The following is a 16,266-nucleotide window of genomic DNA, read 5'->3' on the forward strand; positions in this document are numbered from 1 at the left end:
ACACATATTCCCATATTCCCACTCACCCTTGTGGAAATATGATTGATTGATTGATTCTAGTTTCAGCTCATGAGCTGTGGCCATGCTGGGGCACGGTAAGAAAGATTATTTATTTCATATCGCTTCATTGTCACAAGAATATTAGAAGACACACGCTCACAAGAAATATATCAGCAGTTTAATTGTATCAGGCGAAATAATTCCAGCTTACAAGTACAGTAAGTATTTCAGGTTTACAGATAGAATATATGTGACTATATTCGAATTTATATTTTTCGCTTCCACTTCAGTGGCTCGATTACATAAATAACGTGAAGTGAATGACAAAATTCGAAGTTGAATGATAATATCGAAACACGAAGGAGAATATTGAAATAAGAACTGGAGGAGGATGCAAAATATAAAATAAAGTCACATTTCAGACAGAACTACACATATATATGGACATACACACGTACTTCAGCTAAAAATATTTGATGCAAACATGTAAACTAACAAACGTTATAATTTCTAATACAAATTCATATCAAAATCATTGAAATTTGGGGAACAAAAATGAGTTATTGAAATGCGAATTGAAACAAAGCAACTACAATAAAGGAATATTATATTTTCCTATTATTTCACTTTCTCTCTCAAATTCTCTCTCTCCTTCTTTCACATTGTCTCGCTCTCTCCTATTCTCTTTGTATCATCCTAAATCTTGTTCATTCTACAAGTTTGAATTGATTTTGTTTGGTGGAGTCTGAAATTTTATACATTTGTGAGCTTATATATCAGCATCAATTATTACTTTCGGAAAATAGTATCAAGAAACTGAAGGAACTTACAATGTGTTCAAATTGGAAAGCCCCGTGAATGTACCTTCTTTGATGGTTGAAATGTTGTTGGCACCAAGACGTCTAAAGCAGTAAAGAAAGAGTAAAATAGATTATATGTAAAATATTTGTGATACGACATGAAAGACTGTGACTTCAGAATGACAGGAAGAAAAAGAAGAAAGATGACGAAGAAGAAAAAGAAGAAGAAGAAGAAGGAGAAGAAGAAGGAAGAGGAAGAGAAGAAGAAGAATAAAAAGAAGAATAAGGAGGAGGAAGAGGAGAAGAAGAAGAAGAAAAAGTAGAAAAAACGTAGAAGAAGAAGGGAGAAGATAAAGGAGAAGAAGAAGATCTAGAAGAAGAAGAAAAAGAAGAAGAAGAATTGGGGAAGAGGCGGAGGAGGAGAGGTGGGGATGTTAGGAGGAGGACAAAGGAATGGATGACTGAGGAGGGGCAGCTGGGGAGAGCAGCAGAAGGAGCAGGAAGAGCAGGAGGGTGAGAATAAGAGGAAGAATTGGCAGAGAATGGAAAAGAGGGAGACCATTGAAGAAGCAGGAAGTACAGAGACGAAAAAGAAGAAGAAAAAAAGAAGGCAAAGAAGAAGACAACGAAGAAGTAGAACACGAAGAAACGTAACAAGAAGAAGAAGAAGATGAAGTAGAAGAAGAATAAGAGGAAGGAGAAGAAGAAGACGACGATGAAGAAGAGGAACATGAAGGAGATGAAGAAGGAAAGAAGAAGACGAAGAAGATGAAGAAGCAGAAAAAAAGAATAGAAAATAAAAGAAATTGAAGAAAAAGTGGATGAGTAGGACGAGAGGGAGTTTAAGGATGAGAATTGCAATAAGAAGAAGAAGAAAAAGGAGGATAAGGAGGTGGAGGAGGAGGGGAATAGGAGATTACAAGAAAAACACAAAACAACACCACAACATAGCAAAAATTCATTTCGGTGGTGTGGATAAATAACCACACGGCAGCACACGAATCAAAGAACATGTGTAAGAAAATAGTAGCTAAAACTTATATTAATAGTGCAGATACATACATACTATGAACATACACATATATATTTTCAGGAATAACTTTTTATGCGCAGACATTATCAACTAACAGTCATTGACATGTTCAGACTCAATCAAATAAATATAACACGAATATGAGAACTGAATATGATTTACTGTATTAGAGAGTGAGAAAACATGGAAATAAGGGGATATTAAATTTAAAGACATAGTATATTCCTCATGTATAAACGACGACATTGAAAGAACTTACAATTTCTCTAAGTTGTGAAGGCCTTGAAACATCTCTTTTTCAATCCTTGAAATTTTATTGTTGTCAAGATCTCTGAAGCAGGAAACAATATTGGTTAGATTGACATAGTGTGAATTGCGATAACATATTCAATATTGTTCTTTATTTAAAGGGACAAAATTATAGGAAAATAATACAAGAAGTGGAGGAACAGGAAAGAGATTGAGGAGAAGAAGAAGAATAAGAAGAAGAAGGAGAGGAGGGGAAGGGGAAAAGAAGAAGTCAAGGAGGAAGAGAATGGGGGAGAAGAAGTAGAAGAAGAAGGAGGTGGAGGAGGAGGAGGAGGAGTAGGTGAAGAAGAATGAGGACAGGGAAGGACAATGAGATGCAGGAGGGGGAGGAAAATAGGAGGAGGTGCAGAGGGTAGAGTATAAGAAGATATAGATGATTAAAAAGTGGAGGAAGAAAAAGAAAAAGGTGAAGAAGGAAGAAGAGAAAAATAGGTGGAGGCGGAGGAGTAGGAGGAAGGGGAAGAAGAAGAAGACAAGGAGACGAGAGGAAGAGCAAGGGAAGTATAAGAAAAAGAAGGAGAGGAGGATAAGTAGGAGGAAGAAATAGAAGAAGAAGAAGAAACGGAAGAAGAGAAAAGAAGAAAAGAAGAAAAGAAGAAGAAGAAGAAGAAGAAGAAGAAGAAGATGATGTGTTGAAGACGAAACTGAAATTTTTCTCAAGATATCAAATAATTCAAGGATAGAACCGAAAAATTTTGGGCGAGAAGACATGGGTGAAAAATCAGGGAATATACGAATCAGAAATCAACATATCAAATGCACTCATACACATTCTTATATTCATAGTATCAACAACGAATGCGGTATGCACATTCACATCACCACCCTATTCCCACTCACCCTTGGGGAATATGGTGAGAGAGATTTTTATTTCATCTCGCTTCATTGTCACAAGAATATTAAAAACACACGCTTACAAGAATAATATCAGCAGTTTAATTGTATCAGGCCAATATTCCAGCTTACAAGTACAGTAATATTTCAGGTTTACAGATAGAATGTATGTGACTATATTATTCGAATATATATTTTCCGCTTCCACTTCAGTTGCTCTATTACATGAATAACATGAAGTGAATGACAAAATTCGAAGTTGAATGATAATATTGAAACGCGAAGGAGAATATTGAAATAAGAAATGGAGGAGGATGCAAAATATAAAATAAAGGAATAATATATTCACATTTCACATAGAACTACACTTATATATGAACATACACACGTACTTCAGCTAAAAATATTTGATGCAAACATGTAAACTCACAAACGTTACCATTTCTAATACAAATTCATATCAAAATCATTGAAATTTGGGGAATCAAAAATGAGTTATCGAGATGCGAATTGAAACAAAGCAACTACAATAAAGGACAATTATATTTTTCCTATTACTTCATTTTTTCTATCAAATTCTCTCTCTTCTTTCCCGTTGTCTCGCCCTCTTATATTCTCTTTGTATCTCCCTAAATCTTGTTCATTCTACAAATTTGAATTGATTTTGTTAGGTTCAGTTTGAAATTTTATACCTTTGTGAGCTTATATATAAGCATCAATTATTTCTTTCGGAAAATAGTATCAAGAGACTGAACGAACTTACAATTCTTTTAAATTTGAAAGCCCCGTGAATGTACCTTCTTTGATGGTTGAAATGTTGTTCTCATACAGATACCTATAGCAGTAAAGAAAGAGTAAAATAGATTATATGGAAAATATTTGTGATACGACATCAAACACTGTGACTTCAGAATGAAAGGAAGAAAAAGAAGAAAGATAACGAAGAAGAAGTAGAAGAAGAAGAAGACTGAGAAGAAGAAGAAGAAAGAAGAAGGAGAGGAAGGAGAATTGACGAGGAGGTGGAGGAGGCAGTGAAGGTGGAGAGGTGGGGAGGTTAGGAGAAGGACAAAGGAAGGGATGACGGAGCAGGGGGCCGCTAGGGGTAACAGCAGAAGAAGCAGGAAGAGCTGCAGACTGTGAATAAGAGGAAGAATTGGCAGAGAATGGAAAAGAGGGAGACCAGTGACGGAGCAGAAAGTACAGAGAAGAAAAAGAAGAAAAAGAATAAGGAGAAAAAGAAGAAGAAGAAGAAGAAGCAGAGAAGAAGGAGATGAAGATGAAGAAGAAGACAAAGAAAAGGAAGAAGTAGAAGAAGAAGTGGAACATGAAGAAGATGAAGAAGGAAAGAAGAAGGCAAAGAAGAAGACAAAGAAGAAGTAGAACACGAAGAAAAGTAACAATAAGAAGAAGATGAAGTAGAAAAAGAATAAGAGGAAGAAAAGGAAGAAGCAGAAGAAGAAGAGGAACATGAAGAAGAAGAAGAAGAAGAAGAAGAAGAAGAGGAACATGAAGAAGAAGAAGAAGAGGAACATGAAGAAGAAGAGGAACATGAAGAAGTTGAAGAATGAAAGAAGAAGACGTAGAAGATGAAGAAGAAGAAAAATAGAAGAAGAGAACGAAGAAATTGAAGAACAAGGAGGATGAGTAGGACGAAGAGGGGAGGTTGAGGAGGAGAATTGCAATAAGAAGAAGAAGAAAAAGAAGGAGAAGTTGGTGGAGGAGGAGGGGGAAAAGGATAATTACAAGAAGAAGAACAAAACAACAACAACAACAATAACAAAAAAATTATCTCGGTGGAAGTGTGGATAAATAACCACACGGCAGCACAGAATCAAGAGAACAATGTGTAAGAAAATAGTAGCTAAAACTTATATTAATAGTGCAGATACATACATACATATGAACATACACATATATATTTTCAGGAATAACATTTTTATGCAGACAATTATCAACTGACAGTCATTGACATGTTCAGACTCAATCAAATAAATATGACACGAATATGAGAACTGAATATGATTTACTGTAATAGAGAGTGAGAAAACATGGAAATAAGGGGATATTAAATTTAAAGACATAGTATATTCCTCATGTATAAACGACAACATTGAAAGAACTTACAATTTCTCTAAGTTGTGAAGGCCTTGAAACATTTCTTTTTCAATCCTTGAAATTTTATTGTTGGCAAGACGTCTGAAGCAGGAAACAATATTGGTTAGATTGACATAGTGTGAATTGCGATAACATATTCAATATTGTTCTTTATGAAAAGGGACAAAATTATAGGAAAATAATACGAGAAGAAGAGGAACAGGAAAGAGATTGAGGAGAAGAAGAAGAAGAAGAAGAAGGAGAGTAGGGGAAGGGGAAAAGGAGAAGGAGGAGAAGTAGAAGAAGTAGAAGTAGGAGAGGAAGAAAAAGAAGAAGAAAAAAAAGGAGGATAAGGTGTGGGAGGGGAAAGGAAGAATTACAAGAAGAAGGAGAAGGAGGAGGAGGCAAGCGGTGGAGGAGGATGATGAAGTGGAAGAAGAAGTTAGAGAAAAAGAAAAAAAAAGAAGAAAAAGAAGGAGAAGAATAACAAAATGAAAATATGAAGAAGAAAGAGTGGGAAGGGGAGAAGTAGATGAAGAAGTAGAAAGTAGAAGAAGAAGAAGAAAAAATGAAGTAGAAAAAAGAGAAGTTGAAGAAAAAGTAAAATAAGGAGGAAGATGAGGAGGAGAAGTAGAAGAAGAAGAAGAAGAAGTAGTAGGAAAAGAAGACGAAGAAGAAAGAAGGAGGAGGAGGAGGAGGAAAAGTAGAAGAAGAAGTAGAAAAAGAAAGAAGAAGAAAAAAGACGAAGAAGAAGAAGAGGAAGAGGAGGAAAAAGGAGTAGGAGGATGAAGGCGAAGAAGAAGAGAAAGGAGGAGGAGGAGAAGAATTTGAAGTAGTAGAAGACGAAGAAAAAAAGAAAGTGGTAGAAAGAGAAGAAGAAAGGTAAAAGATGGAGGAAGACGGGGAAGAGAAGTAGAAGAAGAAGACGAAGAAGGAGAAGAAGAAGAAGAATTAGAAGAAGAAAAAGAAAAAGGAGCAAGAGGGGAGAGTGGGAGGAGGTGGACGAGAATTACAAGAAGAAAAAGGAGGGGGATGGTGGGAGGAGGAAGTGAATTACAAGAAGTAAATGTAGATGAGGAAGAAGAAGAGAATAAAATTTAAAGAAGAAAAGAAAGAGGACGAGGTTGAGAATGAGAAGAAGAAGAATAGTTTAAAAGAAGGAGAAGAAGAAGAAAATGAAGAAGAAGAAGAGAAGAAAAAGAAGGAGGAGGATGAGCAGGAGGTGAGGCGGAGGAAGAAGAAGAAGAAGAAGAAGAAGAAGAAGAAGAAGAAGAAGAAGAAGAAGAAGAAGAAGAAGAAGACGACGACGAAGAAGAAGAAGAAGAAAAAGAAGAAGAAGAAGACGAAGAAGAAAAAGAAAGGAAGGAGAAGAAGAAGAAGAAGAAAAAGAAAAAGAAGAAGAAGAAAGAAGTTTTATTGAAAATCATGGTGTTGAAGACGAAACTGAAAATATTCTCAAAACATCAGGAAATAATTCAAGGATAGAGCGAAAAATTTTGGGCGAGAAGACATGGCTGAAAAATCAGGGAATATATGAAATCAGAAATCAACATATTCAAATGCACTCATTCGCATTCTTATATTCATAGTATCAACGACGGAATGCGCTATGCACACTCACATCACACATATTCCCACTCACCTTTGTGGAAACATGGTGAGAGAGATTATTTATTTAATATCGCTTCATTGTCACAAGAATATTAGAAAACACACGTTTACAAGAAATATATCAGCAGTTTAATTGTATCAGGCCAAATATCCCAGCTTACAACTACAATAAGTATTTCAGGTTTACAGATAGAATGTATGTGACTATATTATTCGAATATATATTTTCCGCTTCCACTTCAGTTGCTCTATTACATAAATAACGTGAAGTGAATGACAAAATTCGAAGTTGAATGATAATATCAAAACACGAAGGAGAATATTGAATTAGGAAATGGAGGAGGATGCAAAATATAAAATAAAGGAATAATATATTCACATTCACACAGAACTACACTTATATATGAACCATACACATATACTTCAGCTAAAAATATTTGATGCAAAACATGTAAATAAACAAAACGTTACCATTTCTAATACAGATTCATAAAAAAGTCATTGAAATTTGGGGAACAAAAATGAGTTATTGAGATGCGAATTGAATCAAAGCAACTACAATAAAGGAACCTTATATTTTTCCTATTATTTCACTTTCTCTCTCAAATTCTCTCTCTTTCTTTCACATTGTCTCGCTCTCTTCTATTCTCTTTGTATCTTCCTAAATCTTGTTCATTCTACAAATTTGAATTGATTTTGTTTGGCGCAGTCTGAAATTTTATACATTTGTGAGCTTATATATCAGCATCAAAGATTACTTTCGGAAAATAGTATCAAGAAATTAAACGAACTTACAATTCTTTTAAATTTGAAAGCCCCGTGAACGCACCTTCTTTGATGGTTGCAATGTTGTTGGAACCAAGATATCTATAGCAGTAAAGAAAGAGTAAAATAGATTATATGTAAAATATTTGTGATACGATATCAAACACTGTGACTTCAGAATGAAAGGAAGAAAAAGAAGAAAGATAACGAAGAACAAAAAGAAGAAATAGAAGAAGAAAAAGAAGAAGGAGAATTGGGGAGGAGGTGAAGAAGAAGAGGAAGAATAAGAATAAGAAGAAGACGAAGGAGAAGACGAAGAAGAAGAAGAAGAAGAAGAAGAAGACGAAGAAGAAGAAGAAGAAGAAGAAGAGAGAAGAAAAATAAGAAGAAGAAAAAAAAGAAGACGAAGAGGAAGAAGTAGAAGACGAAAGAGAGTGAGGAGGAGGTGGAGGAGGCGGAGGGGGATGAGAGGTGTGGAGGTTAGGAGGAGAACAAAGGAAGGAATGACTGAGGAGGGGCAGCTTGGGGTAGCTGCAGAAGGAGCAGGAAGAGCAGGAGGATGAGTATAAGAGGAAGAATTGGCAGAGAATGGAAGAGAGGGAGACCAGTGACGAAGTAGAAAGTACAGAGAAGAAAAAGAAGAAGATAAAGAAGAAGAAGAAGAAGAAGAAGAAGAAGAAGAAGAAGAAAGAAGCAGGAGGAGAGAATGTCTTAATGTGGCAGCCGTTTCGTGTTTATTTCCTACTTGACTTGCACAACCTCGAGTATCCGCTTCGCGTCTCAATGTACCAACACACACATCCACACACATACACGCACATGTATGCATATATACGCACATACACACATATGTATATCTACCTCTGGGTTCGAGAATGTGTGCGAACCTCGTCCCGGTAGTGGTGTCCTTTTTACCTGTCGATATAGTTTATTATCGAATCTAAAGGTGTTGTCTTCTAGTTCCCGGCGTGTGTCTTTGGAAATGCGTTTTGAAGCGTTCGTCCATCCGTCCGCTATGTTTTTCTACCCAGTGTTTGATTGCTTCCAGGCCCAAAGTGTGATGTATTAGTATAAAGATTAGTCAAATCTTTTAAATATAGTACGTTCTGGGACAGTGGGTGGAATGTGTTTGAGGAAATCCTTATCGTCTCGGGTATAGCTGGCCATTAATGGGCATAACGGTTTGAGGAGTATATCCAAAAGATGGCTCAGTTGTTGTGTTGGGGCTCAAGGTCCAGCAACTGTTGGTCTCAATTTGATGTCAGTAGGTCTTAGTATTTTTATATGCTGATCCTTGCATTTTGGAGCATTCGTGGATCTTGGGTGATCCATAGAAATTACTCTCTTTCATTACAGAGCTGCATAAATAATCTTTCTCTTTATCTGTGAACGAACGTTGGTATTCATTTATCAGACTTTTGAGTGTATTCATTATTACTTTTTCCGGGTGTCTTGGTTCTTCCTTGTAGCAGGATTGGTCTGTTTCCAATATTTTATCTTTATAGTAGTTTTGGTCCGTGAATGCTTTCACCCTTCCCCAATCGGTTTCTTTTAGGATGATTGAATTGTCATTCTTCAGTTTGTAAGCTTCCTTTTCTTCTTCATGAAGGTTCTGTTTGCATTTACGGATATTTTATTATATAAGATATAAAACAGATTTAAGTCACTACGTAAAGTGTGAATGAAAACACACATGCATGTAAAATATGAGAAAAGAATGGATGTTCAAAATATTTGTGATTTGAATTAGATTTACAAAGCCTTCGTTGCAACATCAGTATTCAGTGGAAGATATTTTTATCATCTCAGAAGTCAGCTTTATTTATAAATATCTTGTTTCTGTCCAATGAGCATTCTATTTGTTATTACACTTTGCTGTAAAAAGTAATTTATCTTTGCAAAAGTAAACTCCTTTCCTTTGCATAATTGATGCATAAAAGTTCTTCACAAAAATAAACCCCCAAAACTTCAAGACTGAAATAATAGACTAGGAAGGAAAACATAACAGAAATAGAAAGGGATTTATTAATAGAACTGGTGAAGGTAGAGTGGGGAAACCCTGATATAATTTTGAGTCATGTGCTACAAAGGAGAACAACCTTACATGGTGATTTAACTGGCTTAGGGTGTTATTTAAAAAAGGGATGTGATTACATACATTGCCTTAGTTTTTTCGTCTTTTTTTAGTCCTTTGCTTCTTTTTCTTGCTGTATTAAACCTCAGTTTGTTCCCATTATTAACTACCTATGCTAAATCCTTCATCCCCTAAGTAGCATCCCTCTTCATTATTCCTGTAAAGGTTGACCTGCAACAGCTCAAACGGAATATTAATGATATCTGCCTCACAAGTATTGGAGATCTTGCAGGAGTTATAAAACGTGTCTGATCCTTTTTTCAAAATCGGTAAAATAAAAAGTGTGGGATTTTAACTCAGATCACAAAGAACTGGACAATATACTGCAAGGTGTCATATTCGACGTCGTCATAGTTGCATTTGTTCATTGAACTGTTATAAGTTTTTATTGATCTCAGAAATGAATGACGCAAGGTTGACCTTGGCGGGACTTGAAGTCAGATTGCCGTGTGTCAGAACGCAATGTATTCTGCTAGACGGTCAAATGATTTGTGCCAAACCTCGCTCAAGTTATGAACGATGAAAATATCTAACTTATTAAACAGAACTTCAACTTTACTATTCAACATCTTGAGTTATACGAGATTAGGAATTCCATTATTGAAACTTTTCTCCTTTATTTGTCAAAACGTTCCAAATGTTTTGAGAAATAGATCTGATCGAATGAATTGATCCACTTTAGTATTAGAATATTTGATTAAAACTGAAAGTTTAAGGTGATTAATGCAATGATGCAAGCCAATTAACTGGAAATAATCACCTGGAAGAGCAATGTGTTGCAACAGAGTATTTGTTATGATTGATGTATCAAATAATTAGTCTTTTTTATTCTATTCCATTTCTTGAGACGTTAAATTTTAATAATTTACTTAAAAATTACGTAAGTTTTCAGGTGAACGGGGATACATCAATCAGCCGAAACTTCAATTAAGCTTGCATAATTTTGTAATAAGGTTTATTGTGTTCATGATAGGGTAAATTTTACTGATGACATTCTATCAAAAATAAATTCCTCAAACTTTGTTCAAACAACACTATTTTGATTTCTTCACTTAGGTATTTTTAGAATTTGGTAATTTAAGCGGATCTCGTCATTATCTGCTGTTTAATCCATCTGTTTCATTTTTAATTATAAAAATAATAATTTCTTCTATAGGAACAAACCTGAAATTTTGGGAAAGGGACAAGTCCTTTACATTGATTTCAGAGATTAATTGCTATTTATTTTACCGACTCCAAAAGAATGAAAAGCAAAGTCAACCTCGACAGAATTTAAAATCGAAACGTAAAGACGAACGAAATACCGCTTAACATTTTGTCTGGCGTGCACAACGATTCTGATAGCTCGGTGCATATTCTATTATAAAATTAACACAAACAATAATTAACAATTATTCTGTGACACGATCAACTGATATTATATCATATTACTGTAATAATAAGCAACAATTCAACTAATTAATGATATAATATAACTATGTGGAATACACGTTTTCTTAGCACTAAAGTTTTTACACTGTCCGTTCATTGAATATACCGTAAGATTTGATAAGTTCAGACAAATGACATCAAAGTCAGATACAAGTCATATCCAATCTCTGTGTATGCGATGTTATATATTATAAATTCAATATGGTAGGAAACAGTTTATTTGACTTCACAACAGGTAACATATCGATTTGTTTTACTCTAACATAAGATTGTGCTTAAAGCTGTGAGATAAACAGCATAAGCGATTAGCTGAGAACATAATCAATGAGAATTTAAAATATTGGATGTGGAAAATATGTAGAAAGTGTCAAATACTTACAAATATTCAACATTCGTCGGAATTGGTTGTGGAATCGATGGTAAATTGCGATGTGCACAATTTATATTTGTTGTAAGTGAATTGCAAGTACATATCTTGCATATATCTGAATCAGCTTGAGTCTCCAAAAACAATATCGTACACAGTATCAACACAAGAGACCGTCTATATGATACTACGTGGTGAAACATATTGCCAGGCGTAGATTTATCTGTAAAAGAAGAAAATAGGAAATGTCAGAGATTTCAATGTTATTAACTTCAAATTGCAGATTCTCCGAAGGAACTAAAATTCACCCCTGTTCCACATGACAAACATATTTTTGTTTTCGTGATTGGATATTTAAAGCTAAAAAATTAAATTTCGATAAATTAGTGTGAAGAAATTTATAAAAATATTATAGCTTTAACGCGTAATAATATCAAAGAAAACACCAAACACACACACACAAACACAAACGCACTCCTACATACATCTGTAACCATACTCGGGGGGGGGGTCTAATATATATACAAAACTAACGAACCATGAGCTTCGTGGACCCTAAATACGCAGTGGTTGTAAACCCAGTTGGGTCGTTAAATCCGATGGGACCCCACAAGCAACTGTACTGTACCGAGGGATTTTTCCTGTACCCCAGGTTTAGAAGCGTTCATACAAATTTTTCCTCAAATACACTTTCATCATTTCATTTTACTTAATTTTTTTAAATGAAAACAAAATAAAGCATGAACGTAAATCTATGTATATAAAACTCAACTTGTGTGCCTGTCTGTGTATCTGTGTGTGTGTGTGTGTGTTTAACTTCCCGGGACATTTTCTCCTAGCCAACAAATCGTAGAACCACCAAACATGGGTCACTTAAAGTTTAGGCAAATGAAAATTGAACTGCGCTATTTCTGTTCCGAAATTCATATCGCAAGTGCAAAAATCGATAATGTGTTTGTTTAGGCCTTCTCCCATGCATTGAATAGTGAACTTTACTCAGTCAGCTGTTTGACGTGAACAGTGTTCACCACGCGTGCAAGCATGCGTAAATTTCATGAAAAATAAAAAATCAAGATATAAAAACGAATCGCCGTAAACATTGTAGAAATTCGGCAAAGAAATGAATTTTCGGGATGTAGCCAGGAGGGTTTTTTCGTATTAATCGTTTGAACTTTGTGAACTCATACCATTTGTTTTCATAAAATTTTTAACGCTTTGAATTAAATGTGACCATTTTGCGTTGCGTCTGCAGTTTGAATCACTTTAACCAAATCTTAGCAGGCCGGATTTTTGATCATCACGATACATCGCCAGCGACTCCCTGAAACTCTCCTCTGATGTCCCCTTTGAGAAATACTGATCTAAAAGAATAATTCAATTATGCAATTATTTGATAAACAAAAATTTATGAAACGCTTCTTCGTACTTCCTATTGAGGAAATGGAACACATAAGCGCAAAAATAGAGGGCACTAAATGCTTGATTTTAAAACCAAGTTTAGCTTAATTCGCGCGTGCATAGAACGCACGAGCGCACGAGCGCACGAGCCGGGCAATACTGCTAGTGAACAAATGGACCTACATCAAACAAAGCAAATTTCTTTGGGGACATAAATAGACACAAGAAAATAAAGAAAGTGGAAAAGGAAACAACAACAACAAAAGAAACATTGACAGCAAAACAAATTAAAAAGCTCTGAAAATTACATATACACTAATATCTATTTATCAAACAATTTATATATCTCTCTCCCCTTACACACATACACACACACACACACATATATATATATATATATATATATATATATATATATATAGAGAGAGAGAGAGAGAGAGAGAAGAGAAGAGAGAGAATAATAAGGTATTCAAAACGTTGGATGATTATATATTTTTTATGTATTTAAATTCTATTTACATTTTGGCGCTTGCTTCCATTATCGATAACTTTATATCTGTACATCACTTCAAACTCTCTCTCTCTCTCTCTCTTATATATATATATATATATATATATATATATATATATATATATATTGTGGGGGGGGTGTATGTATGTATGTATGTATGTATTGATAGATCGCTAGCACTACACATTCTTTCTTCTCTCCTTGTTTCTCTCCCTGTTTCTTTCCGTGTTCCTTTCTGTGGAAGAGCCTAGACTCGAAACGTTAAAAACTTTTTCGCTTCCCGAGCATTATACTAATACATCAGTTTGTTTTCTACATCACCTGTCTTCGTCTTTTTTTTCTGAATTCTCCTGTATATATATATATATAATATATATATATATATATATATATATATTAGATATTTCTAATTTTGTTGTTTTGATTAACATGAACATGGCCTCCCTTAACATTCAAGAACTTACTGCAACTGACCAACTCACATCAACACCGTCACAACATCATCTCACTTCATATCAACTACTACTACTACTACTACTACTACTACTATTATTATCATCATTATATATATATTTTAATTTTATTATTATTATTATCATTATTATTTTTAATACCATCATCATCATCATCATCATCATCATCATCATCATCATCATCATCATCATTATTATAATTATTATTGCGTGAGAGAGCAGTGCATCCCATCAAAGTGACACTGGGGTAAAATATACGAAACCCAGTATACACATCATGACTACCCGTCTGATAAGGGTACACCAGGCACATGCATCAAAACCATATGTGCGCAACATGGTGATCTCATATCAAAATAAACAGCACATGACCTTGCAGGTGGGGCCCAGTTAGAATTTTCTTCTGTTCGAGTATCCCATCCCGCTCAAAAGGTCGTGAGTCAAGTTGTCTGATCTTTTGGCTATATATTTTTTGTTTATTCATATCATTTATCTAATTTTAATCTAATTATTTTATTATTACAAAAATTAATTCATTAAATTAATTTCATTCTTTTTTACTACTTATTTTATTCTAATTATCTTTATTTAGTTATTTTTATTTGTAGAACCTAATTTAAGGGTTTATACACCTGTCATATCAATTATCAATATATAGTGCCCCAAATCGAATAACAAAGGACCAAAATTTGACGTTCGTTCATTTCAAGATTTCTGGAGCACTGAGTATGGATTTGTACAGCAAAATCATCGAGTTGTGTGTGCGTTCTGCTGTGAATTTGTCGTATGTCGTACATCAAGTGTACAAAGACACTATCAAACTAGACACCAGACTATGTCTAAAAACGCTGATGAAAAAATGCAAATCATAAAAAGGGCTATTTCTAGTTACAAATAAAGCACTTCTGTTTTTGTTCAAATGCTTGGAACCAACAATGAAGCCAAATAATGTAGTTAGACAATTGCTCAATGTAGAGCTGAGAAAGGTAAACCTTTTACAGCCGGAGAATTTATCAAAAAAACTTTTCTGAGAATTGCTAAAATTTTTTTAAGTAATTAAACAAACGCTGAAAAAATACTGTCTCGAATTCAAGAAATACGAACTTCTGCATGATCAGTTGAGAGACGTATAACTGATATAGCTGAAAACATAATTATAACACAGAAAGTTGGATTACAAAATGCTGCTGCATTCAGTGACCCTTATCGATGAAAGTACTGACGTGAATGACATGGCGCACCTAGCAATTGTTGCAAGATACTGTGACAATGATCGTATTTACGAAGAATCATGTTGTTTGATTATTCCTCTTACCAATACATCTACAGGACAGGACATTCTGACTGCATTTCTAAATTATTTCGAAAATCAAGCCATTAATATAAATAAAATGTTTTGTATTACTACTGGTGGTGCACGTGCAATGGGTGGAAAGAAAAAAAAGATTTATTAAGCGTCTTGAAAATCATATTTCACGCAGTGTAATGTGTTTTAATTGCATTGTACATCAGGAAAATTTAGTTGCAAAACTTTCGTCACAAAGCTTGAGTTCTGTCGTGGAAACTGTTGTTAAAATAGTTATCTTCATGGTTTCTCGCTCTTCACTGACTCACAGACAATTTAAGTCTCTTCTGAAAGAACTGGACAGCGAATATGCAGACTTCCCACTTCACAGTAAAGTCCTGCAGCGTAGACTCGGTTGAAATTCCTCTCTCCCATTTATTATATATACGTGCATTCGAGCGTAGCAGGGAACAGCTAGCCTTTTGCCGCTATTTGGATCCCGTTCTGTCCACTACTCTGATTAGTTGGTATTGGCGCAATTTGTCGCGCCAAACTGCCGCGTATAACCAGTCGGAGTTAGCCTGTTCACTACCCCGTTTTGGCCTACTTCTCCTTATAAACGCTCCGCCTTTACTCATTTCGTCTTTTGGTTCCAGACCTTTGAAGGTCTAGCCACTGACCACAAAGACACAGCCAGTTCCAGAGACTTACCAACTTTGTCCAACAGCATTCCAACAACCTCCATCTTCGTCGCTATCACCATGTCCTTAACGTCTTCAACATCATCTCTCTATGTACACAGCTCTGCAAGCGATGCACCCAGGTTCCAACACTTCACTGTTCATGAATTACTTCATCATGGGTCAACAACAAATATACAACCAGTATGAACTCCTGTACAAGTTACCCAGGCAGCAGCATCACAGCCACGACATCACGTTCAACATGTACCTGTAACTGTCTCCTACATCTATGAAGCCACACGCATGCATTGTTCTCATGACGGCCTGTCTATCGTTCAGTATACATGATGCACACACAGACACATCTGTTAACATATCAATAAATCGTCTTTTAATCATTCTACGCGGTTGTCTCCTTTATCCATCTGGCAAATAGATGGTACTATCAATTTTCTCTTTATTGTGAGGGCTGTGTGATGTGGTACTAAAGAGCCATTCTTGTCACCTCGCATCGCACGGTCCTTACAGTCCGTTGGCT

The 16,266-nt window shown here is 35.2% G+C and overlaps 1 protein-coding gene across 1 annotated transcript in view; it reads right to left on the reverse strand.

Annotated features, from left to right (window-relative positions):
* LOC115211804 (leucine-rich repeat and immunoglobulin-like domain-containing nogo receptor-interacting protein 1) overlaps positions 1–16,266 on the reverse strand; it is a 69,260-nt gene that overhangs the window by 16,453 nt on the left and 36,541 nt on the right. Inside the window, exons 2-7 of the mRNA XM_036503032.1 lie at positions 11,391–11,600; positions 7,477–7,548; positions 5,101–5,172; positions 3,740–3,811; positions 2,093–2,164; positions 831–902 (exon numbers count right to left, since the gene is read on the reverse strand). Coding sequence (XP_036358925.1) covers positions 831–902; positions 2,093–2,164; positions 3,740–3,811; positions 5,101–5,172; positions 7,477–7,548; positions 11,391–11,581 — 551 coding nt within the window. The 5' untranslated portion in view covers positions 11,582–11,600. The remainder of the gene's footprint in view (positions 1–830; positions 903–2,092; positions 2,165–3,739; positions 3,812–5,100; positions 5,173–7,476; positions 7,549–11,390; positions 11,601–16,266) is intronic.

This window comes from Octopus sinensis, linkage group LG5, assembly GCF_006345805.1.
Source record: "Octopus sinensis linkage group LG5, ASM634580v1, whole genome shotgun sequence".
NCBI classification, from domain to species: Eukaryota; Metazoa; Mollusca; class Cephalopoda; order Octopoda; family Octopodidae; genus Octopus; species Octopus sinensis.